At 40.9% G+C, this 23,495-nt stretch overlaps 1 protein-coding gene across 1 annotated transcript; it reads left to right on the top strand.

Moving 5' to 3' along the window:
• The first annotated feature begins 2,190 nt into the window (after positions 1–2,190).
• Positions 2,191–16,878, top strand: LOC125908318 (uncharacterized). Its single transcript, XM_049611011.1, has 3 exons — positions 2,191–2,227; positions 15,762–15,847; positions 15,909–16,878. The coding sequence occupies exons 1-3, from the start codon at positions 2,191–2,193 to the stop codon at positions 16,791–16,793; spliced, it is 1,008 nt and encodes a 335-aa protein (XP_049466968.1). The 3' UTR covers positions 16,794–16,878.
• The last annotated feature ends 6,617 nt before the right edge of the window (positions 16,879–23,495 follow it).

Below are 23,495 nucleotides of genomic sequence, written 5' to 3'. Positions count from 1 at the left end.
AATGACATTTCAACGCCGGGGAGGATGTTGTGCGAGTTGCGCATTACGTTTGCTGCTTGGGCAAACTGACATATGTCACAGGGATTGGGTTTGTCGCTTGGGTTTGCATTTTCTTGTGACAGTAGAATTCGGAGTGCGAGACGCACACATTGAAATGATAATAAACGAACTTTAGTCTTGCATGCGACATCAACGAAGAAAGATCGTCTTGTCCGTGAGGGCTCCCGATTTATGGTGAAAGAAAACTACTACCCCACCCCCTCAAGTTACAGTCCACCGCTAGAGACACAACAACCAGTATCACCTCTTTCCTTATTTCTTTTTTTATTTTCAAAATATCGAGCAATATTCTCCGTAGATGAATTATGCTTTGTGTATCGGGAATTTTGATTTTTTCGTTTGTTGCTACAACATTTTTTTATCTCAGGGCAAACTACGAGCTCTACGAATACAGTTTTTGATGAAGGCTGTGGATGGTTCGGAATGTTCTTGTCTGAAGAAACGTCATTTTGTTTAGAAATCATAGACCTTGTTGTTGTTAGTACTACGTCATGATTGAGTGTTTTGAGATCGTCACTTAACATTCGAGAAAGTGCATCTGCCACCACATTATCAGTTCCTTTTGTATACTGGATCACGAAATCGAACTCCTCTAATGCAAGGCGGAATTTAGTGAGTCTGCTTGATGGGTCAGTCATTGTAAATAAGTAGACCAGCGGTCTATGATCAGTGAAAATTTCGAATGTTTTTCCAAACAAATAGGGACGAAAATGTTTTGTAGCCCACACTACTGCTAGCAATTCCTTTTCTATTGTACCATAGTTTAATTCGGCTTTTTTCAAAGCTCTGCTTGCATAAGCTATGGGTTTCCCATTTTTATTTTGTAAGACTGCACCGATGGCTGTTCCCGATGCATCCGTATGTAATACGAATTTATTATTTTCGCTGAAATCCGGAAAGTCTAAAAGTGGTGGATTTATAAATTTTTGTTTAAGTGTTTCAAATGATTGATTACATTCTGGAGTCCATTTGAAAGGAACATTTTTTCTTGTGAGCATATTAAGCGGCATACAAATGCTAGCAAAATTTTGTATGTGCTTCCTATAGTAATTGGCAAACGCAATGAATCGTTTAACTTGATCTGCGCTGGTTGGTACAGGCCAATTCTCAATACATTCAATTTTTGCTGGATCAGGTTTTATCCCTTCATTAGAAATGTAATGTTCAAGATAAACCAATTCTTTTTTTAGAAAATGACATTTTTCAGGATTTAATTTTAAATTGAATTTTTGTAATCTAGTAAAAGTAGCAATAAGATTTGTATTATGCTCCTGTAAGTTTTTCCCGAAAACAATAATGTCATCAAGATAAACCAAACATTTTTCTTGATTTAGTCCTGACAAAGCAATTGTCATAAGCCTCGAAAAAGTTGATGGGCTGATTTTAAGACCCATAGGTAATCTTGTCATCTGATATTGGCCCGTTGCTGTGGTAAATGCTGTTATTGGACGGTCCTCTTTATTAAGTTGAACTTGGTAGTATCCTTGTGACAAATCAAGGTGCGAGAAATATTTGGCACCAGCCAATGAATCAATTACTTCCTCTATATTAGGAAGTGGAAATTTATCATCTTGTATAACTGAATTTACTTTCCGATAATCTACTACTAGCCGCCATTTTTTCGTATCATTTGATGATTTTTTAGGTACCAATAAAATAGGGCTATTCCAGTCGGATTGAGCGGGTTCAATTATGTTCTCATTCAGCATTTTGTTAATCTGTTTTTCTGTTTCACTTTTCTGAAAATATGGCAACCGATATTGCTTTGCATAGCTTGGTATTACTCTGTAATGGGATGGGATCCGAAGCCCCATTGAGGGATAATACAGGTTCTCCCATCCAACTCCTATTCCGACACGTCCTCGTCGTGCAGAGTGGTAACATGTGTCACCACTTATCCAAGCTTGGGTACACGGGCTTGACCCAACCCCTTGGGCGGATGGTGGCACATGGCGAACCAGGAGGGGGGTGGGTATCCCGGGAAACTGGGTGCCTGAACGTCGGGGGGCAACCCGACGCTAAACAAAACGGTCACGTGGGCGCGGGGCCAGTCACCCAGCCCCATGAACCAACGACTACGGAAAGCCACAGAAATTTTCGAAACGGACATCCCGATACCGACCATACGCAATGCCCCCGGACTACTCTGAAAATGGGCTCATGGAACGTACGCACTCTAATCGAAGCCGGAGCCTTGAAAAAACTTGATGATGCCCTAGCCACACTGAGCATGGACCTCGTAGCTTTACAAGAGATTCGGTGGCTAGGGAACGGTGTGCACAACAGGCGTGGTAAACATTGCTACGACATATACTAATGTTGCCACGACCGCCACCGCGTGCTCGGAACGGGTTTCGCCGTAGGTCCCCGGTTGAAACCCGCAATCATGGATTTCAAGGCTATAAACGATAGGCTATGCACCCTGCGCATGCGAGGCAAATTCTTTAATATAAGCCTCATAAACGTTCACGCCCCTACCGAAGATAAAGAGGAAGAGGAGAAGGACCTTTTTTACGGCCGCCTCGCTAGAATCGTTGATGCGTGCCCCAGGCATGACCTCATAATCATCCTGGGGAACTTCAACGCAAAAGTCGGTAGAGAGCCAATGTACCGCCAATACACTGGCTGTCACAGTCTGCATGAGCACAGTAATGATAATGGTAGTAGATTGGTCCAGTTCGCCGCAGCGAACAATCTGGTTGTAGGAAGTACCAAATTTGCGCGCAAAAAAATCCACAAGATCACATGGGCGCACCCGCGTGGAGAATCCTTCAACCAGATCGACCACGTGTTAATAAGCCGCCGACGACAGTCGAGCCTGTTAAACGTCAGAACTTATCGAGGAGCCAATATCGCTTCCGATCACTACTTGGTTGGCTTAGTGATACGTTGTAGAATCGCCCGCCCCCGCGCCAATGGGGGCGGAGAAAACACGCAGCCTCGGCTCAACACGGACTCTCTAAGGGACATTGCTGTCCAACAGGAATTCAAAACCGCTTTAGAAGAGTCTCTACTACCAGAAGACAGATACGAAACTACGAGCGAGAGGTGGAACGCTCTAAAAACAAAAATAATAAACTGTGCAAGAAACATACTCCCACCACGTCGTGGCAACACCAAATCTGGCTGGTTCGACGATGAATGCAGACAAGTGACCGAACGTAAGAATACTACATACCGAGCAATGCAGCAACGGCATAGAACGCGGGCATGCGCAGAGGAATATTCACGGCTTAGACGCGAAGAGAAACGAGTTCACCGCTCCAAGAAGCATGCTTTGGAAGAGCAAAACATGCGGGAACTCGAGCAAACCAGAGAGGCGTACGGACCGACACGAAAGTTTTACCAAGCGATAGCAGGTCACCGAAACAACGTTGTACCTAAGGTAACCTGCTGTCGCAACAAGGATGGAGATCTGGTCAGTAACCAGCCAGAGGTCCTCTCGCGGTGGGCTCAGTACTTTGATGAATTACTCAATGACCAGTTTAGCGAACAGCTAGAAGCGCCACTAGCAGATAGTGTCATGCTACTGCCACCTAGCATAGAAGAAACACGAAAGGCTATCCGTCGGCTGAAAAATAACAAGGCACCCGGAACCGACGGAATTGCAGCCGAACTGGTCAAGAATGTAGGTGCACGACTAGAAAACGAGATTCATCAAATTGTTACTGAGGTGTGGGATAGCGAATCGATGCCTTGTGATTGGAATCTCGGCATCATCTACCCCATATACAAGAAGGGAGATAGGTTGGACTGCAACAACTACAGGGGTATTACGGTGTTGAATACCGCCTATAAAATATTCTCCCTGATCCTTCAGGATCGCCTTGTCCCGCACGTCGAAGAGATAGTAGGAAACTATCAAAGAGGATTCCGAAACGGAAAATCAACCACTGATCAGATCTTCACCATGCGGCAGATCTTGGAGAAGATGGCTGAATACAAAAACGACACATACCATCTCTTCATAGACTTCAAAGCCGCATACGATAGCATAGCCAGGGTAAAACTGTACGACGGTATGAGCTCTTTTGGAATCCCGGCCAAACTGATAAGGATAGTTAGAATGACTATGACCAACGTCACATGCCAGGTTAGGGTGGATGGAAAACTCTCAGGACCTTTTGCTACCACCAAGGGTCTGCGCCAGGGGGACGGGCTTGCCTGTCTCCTATTCAACTTGGCGCTAGAGAGAGCCATCCGTGACTCGAGGGTGGAGACTACGGGAACCATCTTCTATAAGTCAACCCAGATCCTGGCATACGCTGATGATATAGACATCATTGGTCTGCGGCTCTCCTATGTAGCAGAAGCCTACCAAGGGATCGAGCAGGCGGCAGAGAACCTCGGATTGCAGATAAACGAGGCAAAGACCAAACTGATGGTGGCAACATCAGCGGGCCCGCCAACAAATAATCAGAATCTACGTAGGCGTGACGTGCAGATAGGTGAACGCACTTTTGAAGTCGTCCCACAATTCACCTATCTGGGATCAAAGGTCAGCAACGACAATAGCATGGAAGCTGAGTTGCGCGCAAGGATGCTGGCTGCCAACCGGTCATTCTACAGCCTGAAAAAGCAGTTCACCTCAAAGAACCTGTCGCGACGGACGAAGCTGGGACTATATAGTACCTATATAGTACCAGTGCTCACATACGCCTCTGAGACATGGACACTGTCCAAATCTGACGAAACCCTCTTAGCCGCGTTCGAGAGGAAGATGCTCAGAAGGATACTTGGCCCCGTATGTGTGGAAGGACAATGGAGGAGCCGCTATAATGACGAGCTATACGAGATGTACGGCGACCTCACTGTCGTACAGCGTATAAAGCTCGCCAGGCTCCGGTGGGCTGGCCATGTTATACGCATGGAAACGGACGACCCAGCCCGTAAAGTCTTTTTAGGCCGTCCACAAGGACAGAGGAGGCGTGGTAGGCCCAAATTGAGGTGGCAAGATGGCGTGGAGGCGTCCGCCATTAAGGCCGGGATAACGGACTGGCAGACGAAGGCGTGAGACCGTGAGCGGTTTCGGACACTCCTGAGGCAGGCCAAGACCGCAAAGCGGTTGTAGCGCCGGATAATGACAATGACAGTTAGCTGACCTATATGCGGTCAGCAACTAAATAGCATATAAGAGATGAAAACCTAAATAAAGGAAGCGCATTCGAACACAAACCTCAGAATCGCTCGTTTCTTAATAGTCGGAGGCACTCTCCAGTCGACGAAGGAAAAATATACCCGACTCGGTGTAAAGCACCGGCGTTGGGCGCTGCGACGGAGCAACACATCCGCCAGCAGCATTAATAGATGTTTCGGTAACTCACCCTAAACAAAAAAGAAAGCGATTTATATGAATCTCCAGAGGCTAAAAAGCGCAGGCCGATGCACAACCGCTGTTTGGCATATAACGATACCCTCATCGTCGTGTCTTCCCTGGTCATTTTAGGACCAATCCGTGAGAGCAAATGGTAAAATTCTTCCTTATTCACCCTTAGAAAGCTATTGAGCTGGTCATTTGGTCCTTCTCCGTCAATTGCCCGAAACAACCGGCTCCACACACTTTCCCGCTCTAGGAAGAGATCGGTCATCCAGCAGCGCCTTTCGATTTCCTGTTGATTTTCTTCTTCCTCCTCTTCAATAAGAAGCATCATTAAAGTAGCCACTTCAGAAGCAATAGCTGGTAGAAGTTGAGTTTGATCCATTTTATCGTTGTTCTAAAATAAACAATAAAACTTATGGAGCAAAGCACAAACCAATCAATCGCTACAAGTATAAACACAAATCAACCATAAATGACAAGCGCAATATGACAGGAGAACAAACTAGCGTAGCTGGGCTCCCAAACGATAGCTACATTCCGCAACTACATTTGACATTAAGAACAAAAGAAATTGGTAGCTGTCATTTGTAGCCGCATACAAGTAGCTATCATCTAGCCGTAGCTTAACATCTTGGTACAAACGGAGGTCAGCTCCGAACAGTGGCATGCTCCGAATTAAATACAAACAAATAAGCCTAACAGACGAAACAGACGGAATTCAAACAACAGCCATACTACTACATGAAGGAAACTTAGTTATAGTCTCAATTTACATAGCACCTCAGACCACTAAACAAATAATTCAACATACAATAACAAAAATAATACATAACACTAGAAACTATAAAAAAATCATAATCACTGGAGACTTTAATGCACACCACACTTTTTGGGGAGACGATAAAATCGACCAAAAAGGACAAGCTGTCTTAGACGAAATAGATAATTCAAATCTTATAATTCTAAATTATAACAAATTACAGCAATAGACTTGACCTTATTTCTGTTATGGCATTATGACCAATATTGCCATGATCTGAAACCGTTGTGCACGGATTAAGCGATAGCGATCCGTCTTGACATGCTGTCAGTTTCGAATAAAAAGGAATGCGCAGCTCGTGCTGCGCATGATTTAGCGTCCAAGCTCCAACCAAACACATCGTGTTTATTTAATTTGAAAGAACATAACATGGCGATCGTGCCAGGAGCAACAGCAACATATTGGGAAAACGCTAAATATGGCATACGTATAACATTGCCATACGTGCAGAAGTGATATTTCTTGCATTGTGACATCAAAAGAGCAGCAGTAACAAAGTGCGGTGTAATGTGTCCATATAAAAATGCGTCACATGATTGAAGCAGAGCAATAGTGTTTGGCGTAAAAAAATAAGAATAAAAAACGAAATAATTGTTACTGTCATTGCCTCACTGAGTTCATCGCCTACTGAGTGTAAAAAAAAAGAAGAAAAAAAAAGTTTACGTCTGCAAAAGAGCAGCAACCGTTCCGGCCCTCTTGTGACATCAGTTCGCTGTATTAGTGTGCATGTAAAAAAAAAAAAAAATTTGGTGACAAAACAAACAACGCCCCTCATCGTGAATCATCGTGTTCGTTATCTAGTGTGTGTGTCAAGCAGAAATTTTGGAAAACAATACGAGCAACACCCTCACCGTGAATCATCGAGCTCGTCGCTTTTGTGTCCATCAAGAAAAAAAAAGTTTGGTGACAATCGCGTTCGTTGTCTATTGTGTGTGTCAGGCAGAGGTTTTGGGTAACAATACAAGTTACACCCTTACCGAGGATCATCGAGTTCGTCGCTTTTGTGTGCATCAGGCTAGAGTTGTGGTGACAAAACAAACAACGCCCCTCATCGTGGATGATCGTGTTCGTTGTCTATTGTGTGTGTGTCAGGCAGAAATTTTGGACGACAATACGAGCAACACCCTCACCGTCGGATCATCGAGTTCGTCGCTTTTGTGTGCAACAGGCAAAAATTTTGGTGACAATCGTGTCTTTGTTTATTGTGTGTGCCAGGCAGAAATTTTGGGCGACAATACAAGCAACACCGTGGATCATCGAGTTCATCGCTTTTGTGTGCAGCAGGCTAAAACTTTGGTGACAAGACAAGCAACAACCGCAACGTCGATCATCAAATCATCACTTTAGTGTGTGTACAGTTACGCGAAAATTTCTAAGCGAGCAGCCTATCTCGCCTTTGTCTACCGACAGCCTAATGAAGAAAGCAACCCGCAGCGCTGTGGATGAGCGGAAAAGTGCGATCAGAAACAAAACAACAAAACCGAAGGTGAGTACAGAATTGGTGGCTGCTGTGGGTTCGGCAGACAAAAAACTTGCAACAAGCAGACAAACAAAAACGCAACAATGGCGACAAAACTTGACTTAAATTTAGGATTAAAACTAATTAAACCATATGATGGTAATTCAAAAGACCTTGCGAATTATATAGAAAGTGTTGAGTTGTTTCGAGAATATTCAGAAGCTGTAGATGAGCATCACTTTTTAAAATTTTTGAGAACCACATTGACAGGCGTAGCGCATGGAGTTATCACTCCTGCTAATACAATTGAGGAGGCGCTTAAACTCCTAAAAGAAAAATTCGCTGTAAAAATGACACCTTTGGCGGTGGAGCACGAAATGAAAACCAAGAGGAAAGGAAAGCGTGACATTTCCGAGTATGGGTCAGAAATTGAAGCTTTGTCTGCAAAACAAGCAGCGGCCCATGTTTCAGCCGGAAATTTTGTTTCGGAAGGTTCTGCGAAAAATATAGTGGAAACAACAGCTATACGTGCGTTTATAGGGGGACTATCCAATCCAACAACAACATTTTTTCTGAAAGCAAGAAATCCTCCCACACTAAGCAAGGCGATTTCTGATGCTTTGGAATGTTCCTCTGAATTTGAAAACAATGATGGAAACCATGATGCATTGTGGAACCATCGAAAAAACTGGTACAATCGACCACCCATGCGAGCCCGAGGTGGTTATCGCCGACCATCTGGTTTTCGATACTTAAGAGGAAATCAAAGGGGAAACAATTACGCATTTCGTGGAAGTTCATCATTTTTGCCAAATAGGTCAAATCCAAACAACACACATCAACACGAAAACTTTTCAGCCAATGATGCACCAACGCAGGAAGAGGAAGACGTAAATTTGTTGGATTTATTTTGTTGATTTTGATATAATCAAAACCGTTAAAATTTTTGGTCACCTTTTTTCAAAAAAAAATCAAATTTATTATCGATAGCGGAGCATCTTGTTGCATTATTGCACAACGATGTATTCCCAACCATGTATATATTAATCCTTATAATAAGTTTATGGTCAGAGGCCTTAATGGCAATACTCAAACTATGGGATATATCGACACGACAATTACTATTGATAATAATAAATATCCTATTCGTTTTCATGTACTAAATAATTTACCGTCAGATATTTATGGGTTAGTTGGTACCAATTTCTTAAAACAATTTAATGCTATTTTTGATTTTTCTAAAATGAAAATTTCTTTTACCCCACCTTAATATTATAATAATTTTCATATACCTGCAAGAACTGAATTACTTACATATGTTGATACAGATACAACTGAAATGTCTGTAATAATGAGTGAACAATTATCACCACATGTTTTTGTTGCCAACAGTTTAGCAACACCAATAAATGGGAAACTTCCTGTTAAGTTAGTTAATTTTTCAAACAAACCAACTTCCATTAAAAATTTCAAACCAATCATTCAACCTGCTGAAGCTTATAATATAATTGAATTTAAAAGAAACGATAAAAATACTGAGCGGGCCAAACAACTTCTTAAAGAATTAAATTTAGCACATTTAACAGATGATGAAAGAAGAATGATTTCAAAATTGTGTTTAAAATTTAACGATATTTTTTGTCTCAATAATGACGTTCTTAGACCTTCAAGCTGTCTTAAAGCTAATATTAAAGCAAAAACTAATGTAGTACCAAGCTTACTTACTTACTTATCCGGCGCTACAACCGCTTTGCGGTCTTGGCCTGCCTCAGGAGTGTCCGAAACCGCTCACGGTCTCGCGCCTTCGTCTGCCAGTCCGTTATCCCGGCCTTAATGGCGGACGCCTCCACGCCATCTTGCCACCTCAATTTGGGCCTACCACGCCTCCTCTGTCCTTGTGGACGGCCTAAAAAGACTTTACGGGCTGGGTCGTCCGTTTCCATGCGTACAACATGGCCAGCCCACCGGAGCCTGGCGAGCTTTATACGCTGTACGACAGTGAGGTCGCCGTACATCTCGTATAGCTCGTCATTATAGCGGCTCCTCCATTGTCCTTCCACACATACGGGGCCAAGTATCCTTCTGAGCATCTTCCTCTCGAACGCGGCTAAGAGGGTTTCGTCAGATTTGGACAGTGTCCATGTCTCAGAGGCGTATGTGAGTACTGGTCGCGTTCACCTATCTGTACATCACGCCTACGTAGATTCGGATTATTTATTGGTAGGTCCGCTGATGTTGCCACCATCAGTTTGGTCTTTGCCTCGTTTATCTGCAATCCGAGGTTCTCTGCCGCCTGCTCAATCCCTTGGTAGGCTTCTGCAACATAGGAGAGCCGCAGACCAATGATGTCTATATCATCAGCGTATGCAAGGATCTGGGTTGACTTATAGAAGATGGTTCCCGTAGTCTCCACCCTCGAGTCGCGGATGGCCCTCTCTAGCGCCAGGTTGAATAGGAGACAGGCAAGCCCGTCCCCCTGGCGCAGACCCTTGGTGGTAGCAAAAGGTCCTGAGAGTTTTCCATCCACCCTCACCTGGCATGTGACGTTGGTCATAGTCATTCTAACTAGCCTTATCAGTTTGGCCGGGATTCCAAAAGAGCTCATACCGTCGTACAGTTTTACCCTGGCTATGCTATCGTATGCGGCGTTGAATCGTTGAATTGCTATCGTTGAAGTCAATGAAGAGATGGTATGTGTCGTTTTTGTATTCAGCCATCTTCTCCAAGATCTGCCGCATGGTGAAGATCTGATCAGTGGTTGATTTTCCGTTTCGGAATCCTCTTTGATAGTTTCCTACTATCTCTTCGACGTGCGGGACAAGGCGATCCTGAAGGATCAGGGAGAATATTTTATAGGCGGTATTCAACACCGTAATACCCCTGTAGTTGTTGCAGTCCAACCTATCTCCCTTCTTGTATATGGGGTAGATGATGCCGAGATTCCAATCACAAGGCATCGATTCGCTATCCCACACCTCAGTAACAATTTGATGAATCTCGTTTTCTAGTCGTGCACCTCCATTCTTGACCAGTTCGGCTGCAATTCCGTCGGTTCCGGGTGCCTTGTTATTTTTCAGCCGACGGATAGCCTTTCGTGTTTCTTCTATGCTAGGTGGCAGTAGCATGACATTATCTGCTAGTGGCGCTTCTAGCTGTTCGCTAAACTGGTCATTGAGTAATTCATCAAAGTACTGAGCCCACCGCGAGAGGACCTCTGGCTGGTTACTGACCAGATCTCCATCCTTGTTGCGACAGCAGGTTACCTTAGGTACAGCGTTGTTTCGGTGACCTGCTATCGCTTGGTAAAACTTTCGTGTCGGTCCGTACGCCTCTCTGGTTTGCTCGAGTTCCCGCATGTTTTGCTCTTCCAAAGCATGCTTCTTGGAGCGGTGAACTCGTTTCTCTTCGCGTCTAAGCCGTGAATATTCCTCTGCGCATGCCCGCGTTCTATGCCGTTGCTGCATTGCTCGGTATGCAGTATTCTTACGTTCGGTCACTTGTCTGCATTCATCGTCGATCCAGCCAGATTTGGTGTTGCCACGACGTGGTGGGAGTATGTTTCTTGCACAGTTTATTATTTTTGTTTTTAGAGCGTTCCACCTCTCGCTCGTAGTTTCGTATCTGTCTTCTTCTGGTAGTAGAGACTCTTCTAAAGCGGTTTTGAATTCCTGTTGGACAGCAATGTCCCTTAGAGAGTCCGTGTTGAGCCGAGCCTGCGTGTTTTCTCCGCCCCCATTGGCGCGGGGGCGGGCGATTCTACACCGTATCACTAAGCCAACCAAGTAGTGATCGGAATCGATATTGGCTCCTCGATATGTTCTGACATTTAACAGACTCGACTGTCGTCGGCGGCTTATTAACACGTGGTCGATCTGGTTGAAGGATTCTCCACCCGGGTGCGCCCACGTAATCTTGTGGATTTTTTTGCGCGCAAATTTGGTACTTCCTACAACCAGATTGTTCGCTGCGGCGAACTGGACCAATCTACTACCATTATCATTACTGTGCTCATGCAGACTGTGACAGCCAGTGTATTGGCGGTACATTGGCTCCCTACCGACTTTTGCGTTGAAGTCCCCCAGGATGATTATGAGGTCATGCCTGGGGCACGCATCTACAATTCTAGCGAGGCGGCCGTAAAAAAGGTCCTTCTCCTCTTCCTCTTTATCTTCGGTAGGGGCGTGAACGTTTATGAGGCTTATATTAAAGAATTTGCCTCGCATGCGCAGGGTGCTATTTGTATCTATGACTATTTTGACAACAAGTTGTATTTATATTTAATGCGACATGTGACATGTTTATGGTTTATGAATTGCGTAAGTTACTTCCTCGTTTGAACCGTGAGAACGGTTGACTACCTGTTTATGTTTGTTGCGTTTCTGAAGCGCACGCTATCGCTTGAGGCGTGTTTTGCTTGAACTTTGTTTTAACTTAAGGTGTTTTATCTTGAAGTGTTTTACTTCGCTACATCCGCATAAATGCTTTTACTTCATAATGAGGTCGTACGCAACATCTATATTTCACTTAATTTATTAATACTTCTTTTATTGATTTTAGGTTTCTTGCTCATCCGTATCCCAAATCGTTCGTGAAGTTTGCACGCTTTTAATCGATGAATTGAAGGAGTATGTTAAGGTATTATTTTATTTCATCAAGATTCAGGCCGTTTTTGCTAATATGTGTTGGTTAATTCTCGGGTGCAAATGGGGTGTTCATTGAAACTGAATAACTTAACTCATAAACAAACCTATGGAATGGTACCATACTACAGAGCGTCAACGGCTAAACAACATGCCCGTTGGTATGAATCTTCGTACGGACTGACACCCCGATCCAAGGACTGACTATCCGGCTGTGTGTTACTCAATAAGTTTCAAAAACCTGTATAGCCTGGCGAGACTGAAAAAGTCATTTTGCCAAAAGTAAGAAACTAATGTATACTAATTTATTGTTACTCTAAAACTATACCCTACCCGCAAATTTCCGTTAAATGCCTTCTAATCGCCTTGTAATCGCCGGCGAATTGAAGGCGATCAGCAGTGCATTTAGCAGTAATTAAATGCCTTTGAAATATGTCAATGAAAAATTTCGCTTTTAATTTGAAATTTGAAATTGCAACTGTCAAAAGAAAACCTTACAAGTGTCTTCAACACTGCACTGTTGTAGTGTTCCCAGATATGAGCGTGAGATTCGATAGCACGATTTACGTGTTATGTTCTCTTGCGTTAAGCTCTGAGCTATTTCACTTTATTAATGATGGTCTGCATTATTCGGTTGTTAAAGACCAACCCGTTGCAAGGTGTTAATATATCAAACTCATTTCGATAAATCTAATAAAATGAGAAATGAGATGCATATTTCTCCCATCCTGATAATGATGGGTGAAGATAGAGTAATTTTTATGTTTTTTAAAAAGGTATTATTTTAATTTTGCTTCACAAAAATTTTGTTTATATTAATTATAGCAAGAAAATATTAATATAAAAATAAATAAGCACAGAAAAAAGATCATAAAAAGTCAGGATTTGAACACACGCTTTCTCGGTTCGGAACCAAAAGCGTTGTCACTGCTCTATTTGGCAGTTACATTAGTAAGGGTGCAAAACCAGTATATATACAAGCGAAGATGGCGGCAAGCTATCTGTTCTCGTTGAATCAAAAAGTTGAAATATTTTGAAGAGAACCCGTTACAGCCTTGAAAGTTTCGGTTGAAATCTTTATTCGCCTTCTAAGGCGACTAAGGCCTTAAATGCCTTCTGAATGCCTTCAAAGCCGTTTAATGCTGGTAGGGTATACCTTTATTATATGTATACTATAACAACTATGTCATAAGCTACTACCATGTATTTATTATTGTTAGTTGTAAATAGAAATTGAACTGAACAGATGAGTGTAAATATTCCGACGTGATATATCACATATATCCATCCAAGATGCATTGTATTCGATCCGATATATCCATCTATGATGAATTGTATTTGTTTAATAGGAATATTTCGAAAGGGCCATAGTATTCAATACATCTAATGTATCTTTAACTCTACGACCGGATATTCGAGTAATATTTTCATTTTTATACTGAAATAACTTTTTATTTAAAAACAGTAACTACTTAATTTTTTCACGTATCTTTAGGAAATTGTATTCTTATGAAGGGAACATGATGAACTTATTTAAAAGAAAAACCTTAATATTTTTATATATTTACTTTTCATAAACCCTATCTCTACGACCGGTATAAAAGGGTATCCCATACATTTTGTATGAGAAGTGATACTTTTTAATTTTAAAACTTTCATAACTTATGGTGTGATACTTATTAATAAATTTTTAATTTGGTGTAATGATAAAGGCATTAGCCTTATTAACATTGATAAAGAAATTAGAATTTTAAAGCTTCATTTAATATTTATAACATATTTTATTTTACGCATGGTACCGGTTATTCCATTGGTTGCCTTCAATATTGCACCATATTAAATTAATTAGTAATTATATGCTTCTTGGACTTTTCTGATGATTTTTATAAAATATGAAAGTAAAAGCAGGAATTATTCATAAACAAATATTTTTAAACCATGTTTTTGTGTTCATCTCATCAATTCATCTTTGTTACTAAAAAATCGAACGTTTCAAATGTGTTGCATATTATTGAACAAACTACCTGGTTTAAGGTAATGTGCATTATGTTCTATTTTTCCATCATATTTGCTCTCTTTTAATCATATTTCATTCATAGAAAATAATACCAGCAGAGAGAAAATTTAAGCAAAATTAGTATATTTCATGAAATTATATAATTATGAAAGTGTACTTACCAAACGTATAATTAATAACATTGATCATGGAACAACTCAAATTTTCAATTTTCTCAATTTTCCGCGTTTGTCGAATCTCGGGATTTGCATCCAAAATACCCCTTATTATCGTGTAATTTTGCAACTAGGATGTTGTTTAAGGCCCGTGTCTGTGCTCCATCGGATGCGATTTTATCGGAAGGCCTGTCAAAATTTTATATGAAATTTGACAGATAACGTCGGACGTGCGATTTCGTCATACGACGGAATCAAAAATGTTTGATTTCGTCGGACGCCGCATCCGATTTTATCTGTCAAACTTAATGTGTGGTGTTTTGTAGGAACGATCTCAACTTAATTTTTCATAATCGTTATATCATTAAAATCATGCAAATAATCGCAATATTATACGGAAAAGCGTTTGACAGCACGTGCGACACAATCGCATGCGATGGAGCACAGACACGGGCCTAAGCCACTTCATTAATTATTTGCTATGATTCAGACTGAATATAAAATTTTCATACTTTTTGAAATGCTCTTAACATTCAATCAGAAGGGAAATTATTTGGCCATTTAAAATTAATGTATAAAATCAGTACAATTTGCTCAAAGAACTGTCAAATTTTGAAAACCGCGTATCTCCGAATCCGCGAATAAGAGGTACCGTGTATCTCGAGCACCGCCTGTATTACGAAACCGGCCTAAGCTATCGTCTTGGGGAACCCTAAATGTCTCCACCGAACTGCCCAGTAATCATCACCCAATTAAATATACAAACTGCGAAAGATACGTTTTAAGCAAACAATATAAAACATTTATATTTTATTAACACAAATTCATGCGTTAAAGGCTAAATCGTACTGTTATGAAAATTATTTCATAAAAATTCTTAATTTTTATTTTTCTTGTACCAAAAGTTCATAGAATTTACTGTCAAAGTAAAACAGCTAACAAATAGGCACTTGGGTAATTAGAAGTAAGCATGATCATTATGTTCCACAAGTTGATCTTCATAAAATTTTTCAATTTGCTCGTTCATTGTTGTTGTCACAGCCTGAATAAGCTTTGCACAGAACTGTGGGTGACTTTGCTCGTAAGTGGCAACTTGTGCTTCTACTAAGCTACCCAAAGCTCTGGCTTTGGAACAGGACGTTGCAGAAGTAGTAGCTGGGTTTACCAAGGCTTTAACAGTCTCTAAACAATCTGTAATTTGCTGTGATCGTGTTGAACGGTCGAGCTTCCTCTTTTGACCTTTGGAAGGCGTTCGGCCCTGAAGCATACCACTGTCTACGTCGGAGGTAGCTGTTGAGGCAGCAGTGGAGGTGGAGGTAGCTGTAGGGGCAGCAGTGGAGGTGGAGGTAGCTGTAGGGGCAGCAGTGGAGGTGGAGGTAGCTGTAGGGGCAGCTGTGGAGGTGGTTGTAGAGCAAGCGTTGGAGGTTGACGCCGTAGGGGTTTTTACCAGATTTGCCTGTAAAAATATATAATAAAATTTATTTTAATTTTATTTCGTTTCAGTTACCGTCTAATGCTACAGAATGGCTCAAGATCTCAAAAGTCTTTGAAGAAAAATGGAATTTTCCCCACGTAATAGGGTCCATTGATGGAAAACATGTAACGTTAAAACAGCCTGCAAATACTGGAAGCCAATTTTTCAACTACAAACAAAACTTTAGCATCGTGCTGTTGGGTATAGTGGACGCAAATTGCAACTTTATTTTTGCTGATGTCGGTTGTCAAGGGCGTATCTCAGATGGAGGTGTCTTAGCAAACAGTGCTATTTATGAAAGGCTGGAGCGACGGGAGTTAAATATACCTGCTCCTGAAATTTTGCAAATTCCCTACAACATCGAGGTGCTATATTTCTTTTTGGGTGATCAAGCCTTTGCATTTAAAGAATATTGCCTTCGACCTTTCAGCGGAATGCATGCAGCAAACTCAATTGAACGTTTGTTCAATTACAGACATTCACGCGCTCGTCGAACAGTTGAAAACGGTTTTGGTATTGATGCAAAGGTGTGGAGAGTTTTGGCAAAACCAATGGAATTGGAACCAGATGTAGCGGAAAAAGTTGTCCTTGCAACAATACATCTGCACAATTTCAAACGCAGACATCTACTTTGGAACTATAATTCAACACTTCTTGCACGCTCTAGAAATATGGCATCTACATCTGAAGAATCTAACGTTGAATCCACTACTTCAATGTTACCTCTTCGACATGTTGCTTTGAGACCGACTAGAGTGTCGCAAATCATGCGATTGCACTTGGCGCGACATTTGAAATTAAACGATCCACTTCCGTTTTCTCTACCACAGCCTCGTAGAATAACTTAATGTAAAATTCAGCCGGCAACCACTACCATTCTACACACACACTTTTTTACTTACACTATTTAGCGTTCGACGCGGAACAACCGTGTCGTGCAGAAACGACATGGCTTCGTAGCCGTACCACACATCCTACAAGATTTTGCTGGCGCCTAACAGCACCAAAACACAAATAAAATATTATTTTTGAAAACAGCCTGGTTTGTACTCTGTGAATACTAAAAAAGTTTAATAAAAAGTGAATTACCTTACCGGAACCCGTTGTTTGGCTTCGAGCGATTTCTTTTTTGGTTCGTCTGTAGGTATTCATGAGGTTTTTCCATTTTTCTTGGGCGTCCTCAGGTTTTTCGTCCAGCGCTACTCCAATTTCTCGCCAAGCCTGGTGGCGTATTTCCTGGTTTTTGTACTGCCGCTCGGAATCCTTCCACAGGCATGGATAGGTTCCAACCAGCTGGATCAGGTGCAATACCTTTTCCGTTGCTTGTATTGGCTAAAAACAAAGCAATTATAGGACTATAATGATTATTTATTTGGGAGAACAAATAAACTTACGTTTTTATTTTATTTTTATATCATCCAATTATTGCTTCCATGTCGAATAAATCTTTCGATGGTACATATCTTTGACCGGCGTGCCAAATATGTCTGCTTGGATGTTCCTAGAAAACTGATAATAATAGCCCCAAATGTGTGCCCAACAAAAACAAGATATTTTTTCAATAATTGTGTTTCCAACCTACCTTTACTCGTTTTACCTACCGAGACTCACTGTTTATAATTTTAAATTATTTTATAACATATTCTTTCATATTAAATTTAAATTTTTGAAATAATTATGCAATTTACAAATTAATTTTATTTTTCAATGTCACTTTCCAACACTAACCCGCATACATCGGGTTACGAGCGGCGACAAGCTGACAGTTCAAGAACAAAGGATATCGGTAGCTGTCATTTGTAGCCGCATACAAGTAGCTACCCAAGCTCCCGACCACGCTGGTTTTCGCTGGTCTTTTCGGGGATAATTCGTTAACGAATTATCCCTGAAAAGACCAGCGAAATACAGATCATTTTCGGAGATAGTGAACACACGTGAAGGATGAACCCATGGAAAAAAAGAGCTAAAAATAGAAATGAACATTCGGATTCATTCCCTTCCCTCATATTCCAATTCATGCTCATGCTTCATCCTTGATGCTACCAACCACATCGCTATTTCTACTTCGAATCACTTTGCCAGTTGCGCCACCATATCATTATTCATGATCGTGCTATTTGCTTGTTTTGTTGTATGAAGGGGTACTGATACTAAATGAATTAAAAGAAATAAATAAAACAATAAAAATAATAGATTGACTATTAAACACGCATTTCTAACAATGAGTAAAGGGGTCTGAAGTTACTGGAGCTGCATGTTTTAAAAAGAAATCAAAACTTTAAATCATCGATGAAAACAATAAAAATGGAATTGAACTCATGTCGACCATGGTGCAAACATTACACCATTACCATTTGACCACTACTAGTTCATGAACATGAATCGTTATCTATCAGTTTTAAACCCTTCAAATATAGCACAATGAACAAAGAGATGTGTAAAAGTTCATCGATGCGTGTGAGAGAGTAGAGCTGATGTATAGAAAGAGATGGCATGAGTTTATGTTCATTATCCCCGAAAAATTTCGCTTGGGTATCATCTAGCCTTAGCTTTATAAATGACAAGGTGAAGTTGTTCAGAGCAAAATGACATTTCTCTTCCGGTGGCTCCGGTATAAAAATCGGGGAGGGCTGGTGCGGGGTATTGAAATTTGTATGGAGAGAGTGACAGATGTCCCCCACAATGTCGCCCAGCAAAAGCGATAAAAATCAACCTTCTAAATACATTATCCTTGGTTTGTACACACCGCACACGGATTATCCAAGAAACGTCAACCTGACATACACCGCGCACGGATTAACCAAATATGTCAACGTGACATAAGCCACGAGGCCGCGCAATACACTTCCGTCCAAGGACCGTAAAGATATCAGGTCAAGTTATAAGCCCGTTTTGACAGCTAGGTGGAAGAAGAATCGACGAAGAAAACTGACAGTTAGTTTTCCACGTTTGGCGAACGTTTTAAGTTCTCCAAGGAAAATTTTCATTGGAAATCACGGACTGTGTTCTAATAAACTAAAATATTCATCCAAATTGATCTCCACCAAATATTGACCATGCAAAACGTAAAAAATCCATCAATACATATACAAGCGGAAAACCATCTGTCAAAATCAGAGCCCAGGGGGGGGATCGCCAAAAGCGCTATAACTACACCTCATTATACATTCCACCTTGCTTCCGTCTCATCGTTTATAGAAACCCAGCGAACACTACACGCGATCTCTTTTCCTTTTATTCTCTTCTCAAAGACACATCCAATTTTGTAAACCATTCGAAAAGTTAAATAAATCTTGGCAATCTCAAAATATAAAAATGGTCTACCGTTTATTCGGGTAGCCAAAAAGATAATCATTATTTAATATGATTTTAGGCATTTGACATCTGAAATAAAATCGCATGCGGCGATGCGGCAAAATCAAATGATTTTGATTTTGCCGCATCGCTGCATGCGGCAGATTCGCAAGTGCTGTCATTAACGTCAAATCCCATACAAAAACTTGCGGCAAAATCGCATGCGACGAAGTTCTGACCGCTGCCTAAGGCCCGTGTCTGTGCTCCATCGCATGCGATTTTATCGCACGTGCTGTCAAACGCTTTTTCGTTTAATATTGCGATTATTTGGATGATTTTAATGATATAACGATTATGAAAAATTAAGTTGTTCCTGCCAAACACCACACATTTAGTTTGACAGATAAAATCGGATGCTGCGTCCGACGAAATCAAAAATTTTTGATTCCGTCGTACGACGAAATCGCACGTCCGACGTTATCTGTCAAATCTCATATAAAATTTTGACAGGCCTTCCGATAAAATCGCATCCGATGGAGCACAGACACCCTAGTCAGACAAATCGGACTTAATTTTCCCCTATCTTACCGCTAAATTACCGGTAATTTAAGAGTAATTTAATGGTAAATTAGCAGTCGTTAATTTACCCATTCGTGCAGTTTTGACAGATCCTACCCAGTCAGACAAATCGGACTTAATTTACCCCTATCTTACCGCTAAATTACCGGTAATTTAAGAGTAATTTAATGGTAAATTAGCAGTCGTTAATTTACCCATTCGAGCAGTTTTGACAGATCCTATTCCTTCCTCTATTTTATTTTTATTTTTTTCGGCCAAATTGTTAAAAAATAACACAAAATGTATTATATTACAGTTTAATGGTTTTATTCAATCATTGTCCTTAACTTTTACAAACGATTACAATGTATTTTTTTAGCAAACTCGACTTGAACAGCCGCTTCACCCGGAGAAGGTGGTGCACAAATAGCACTAATAAATGTTATGGCCCAACCTGCCTAACACATTAGGCCACTCACCGACGACAGGCAAGGGTCTTCGTGTGATGTGTGAGTGTAGGAGGTCGGGTCTCTCGGGAGAATGAGAGGGCATCAAGCGGGAACCGAGCGGCGGTCGGGGACTCGGTACGAACAGGCAGAAGGGCAACGACATTATCAGTGAATACACGGTTTTTACCTACATCGTAAGCTTAAACCCTTCCCGCGTTGTTGGCCGTTGTTGAGTAGCGCAACATATCACAACAATAAACACTATTTCTCAGCTGTTTTTTACATTTTACAGTTTTAAACACACCACCGACGTCTTCTTCCACTAAAAGATCATTAAAACAATATTCTTTTTGTTCTAATTTATATCTTTTTACTGGCAACAAACGACAACACTTCGTACCGCTAAATTGCTCTTAAATTACTGTTATGACAGACAGAAAACTGCTCGAATGGGTAAATTAAGAAAGGGCTGTCTGACTGGGACGGGCCGAAGGCATGGTGACAAACAGGGATGACAAGTCCGGATGGGATGGCGACACGGAACGATAATCCGGGGCGAGATGTACCATCCCTATTGCACGGCAAACAGGATACGACCCCGGATGACAATTTCAGCACGGAAAATCGGGTTGACATTTGATGCAAGTCGCTTTCCGTTCCGCTTTTCAGACGAAAGCGATCTCACTATGAGCAGCGTGTTGTGAGAAAAAAGGAAGGGGAAAATCAGTGCAATCATCGTCATGGTAGTCATGGCGAAAAAAAGGTATTCCCCTCTTTTACTTTTTTCCACCGTTAACATCCCTAGTACACTCTGACTCTTCCTTTCTATTCAGTTCATCTGTTGACTTGTTGTACTGCCGTGGTTGGATTTGATCCGCAGTACATCAAGTCAGAACATCTCAATTAAACATGTAAACCATTGAAGGCTTCGAAATTTGGGTCGTTGAAAAGGCACTAGTAGACGCATCGAACCTTGAAGCAGAAATAGATCAACGCACCAGTGAAATTATTTACGATGATATCGTGTTACCTTGGATGATTGCAAGGAGTTTGAGAAACATCAATGGATGATGAAGAGCATACGATGGAAAGTGAAAGTAATGAATTGGTTTTTCGTGAATTGTGGAAACTAAATTTCATTCTTTTTTAATGGTAGCTGCTGATTTAGGATCCAGGCTAGACAAAGAAAAAGGATTTAAAGAAAATTTGGGAAAATAGAATGTATAAATCCTCCAAGTGAAAATAATGAATGAAGCAATTCCAATGTGACTAGCAGTGGAAAAGGAGTGTACGTTCTCTAAGCATGGATGAATTTGCAAATAACAGAGGATGTAAGAACACTGTAAAACAGAACATGTTATGTGCATGTGGCCAGCCGACTCTGTCACTCAATTTACACTACAAACCATTAAAAGCACGTGATTTTATCTAGCTTTTTTAGGGTTTGCCGCGTGTAATTTTCAAGCTTATAAGGCAGGCTTTTAGGCTTTAGGCCTTTCTGTGATTCATATGAATGTTTAAGAAATGTTGTTGCAGGTCAAAACTACAAAATACATCACGAATCAATACAATTACAGGCGGTCCCCGAGATACACGGTTAATGGGGACCGAAAACGGCCGCAAAATACCGCGTATCTCGAATTTCCGCGTAAGTCGAATCTCGTGATTTCCAGCTAAAATATCACAAATTTTCGTGTAATTTTGCAAGTAGGGGGCGGTTTTAGTCATTTTATGAATTATTTGATATGATGCTGACTGAATATAACAGTTTTAAACATTTTTAAAAAGTTTTTAACATTGGATCGAAACGGAAATTATTTGGCAATTTACAATTGATGTGTCAAAACAGTACAATTTTCTCAAAGAACTGTCAAATTTATAAAACCGTGTATCTCCGAATCCGCGTATAAGAGGTACCGTGTATCTCGGGGACCGCCTGTATACTATTTTTTAAGTAATTGATTAGATGTGTATTTCTCTCAGTTTTAATGTGTTCCATCGTATTCAGTTGTTTAAGTGTCGAACATCTGTGTCGGCCAGGGGCCCCAAAAATGGCACCTACGCCTCGCTCACAAGTAAAATTGCTACTCAATCTCTGGTTAGGACATTTGATGCAATCCCTTGCTACACGCTTCAATCAAGCCTCTAATTTCGTGTGATCGCTTAGGGCCTTCACTCGTCTTAATCCGCCACTGCTAACAATCACCCACAATCCAAAAGATGGCCTTTTGTGGACGATTATTTACGTTCTAAATTCGACTCGATGCGGTATTTCTGGGTGTTTCTAGATAGGTTCTAGGCTCTCTAGGTATTTTCAATCCATGTAATATTCCTCTTGATTTTCAACGTTAACGGTTAATGGTCATTGCACAACTGGGTATCTTCTTCATCGTCAAACGCTGCTTCATTTTTTGTTGATGCCTGTCATAGAGAAAGAATCACCCTCTGCAATTTAAAAACTTTTTTTACATTGACAACAGCACTCTGTAGGGTATTTTACACTTACCTAGAGGCTGTAAATCAACTATTAGTAAGAGAAGATGTTCATCATCTTCCCATGTTTGATTTTATGTTTTCTTCTAAGCATCGTGTGTCCGGTACAACATTTCACGATATTTTAACTGATTTTGGGATATTTGATATGCTCTTTCAACAAAAGAATCGAGAAATGTAGCCCGCGGTCAATTATTGCACGTTTTACAAATGCAAACAATCCAATGTTCTCCTCAAACCACAACACAATGGCGGCTCGATGTGGAGAAGATATTTTTACTCACTCCAAAATTCGACCTCATCATGATTTCATCATGTGAGCGGCTGTTGCTTGATCATCTCATTAGAGCAATCATCGGCGATAGATTTGCTCACCATTCAAACAAAATCATCTCGCCTCAGCGAGGGGAAAAAACAAGCTTGCTCAGTACGCAGGAGGAAACGATGATAGCCTCTCAGTATGGATTGAAGCAGCTGTCATTGAGCTCGCCGCAGGTAGTATTGTCGAAAAAATTACTTTTTAATTTTTTGTGTATTTTTTAAAATAAAATGACAAAATTCAGGTGTTTAGTATGCTACAATCTGCACTCCCGTCAAACATTGCGAGGGTTGCGAATGATATCATCTGCCCGAAATCTTATGGTATTTTAAAAAATGTTTGATTTTTATTCATGGATTTTTATTTTTTGCAGTAGTATTTGTGAAAAAGATCACTATTTATTTTTTTGAGGAATTTAAAAAAAAAATTACAAAATT

This window comes from Anopheles coluzzii, chromosome 2 (genome assembly GCF_943734685.1).
Source record: "Anopheles coluzzii chromosome 2, AcolN3, whole genome shotgun sequence".
In the NCBI taxonomy this organism is placed as follows: domain Eukaryota; kingdom Metazoa; phylum Arthropoda; class Insecta; order Diptera; family Culicidae; genus Anopheles; species Anopheles coluzzii.
Note: the sequence above shows the minus strand (reverse complement) of the source record. Positions and strands in the feature narration are given on the sequence as shown.

Coding starts and splice junctions, on each gene's coding strand:
- LOC125908318 (XM_049611011.1), top strand. CDS start 2,191: ATGCCCCCGGACTACTCTGAAAATGGGCTCATGGAAC. Junction 2,228..15,761: donor TGAAAATGGGCTCATGGAAC/GTACGCACTCTA, acceptor CGTCGGAGGTAG/CTGTTGAGGCAGCAGTGGAG. Junction 15,848..15,908: donor GGGCAGCAGTGGAGGTGGAG/GTAGCTGTAGGG, acceptor TTGACGCCGTAG/GGGTTTTTACCAGATTTGCC.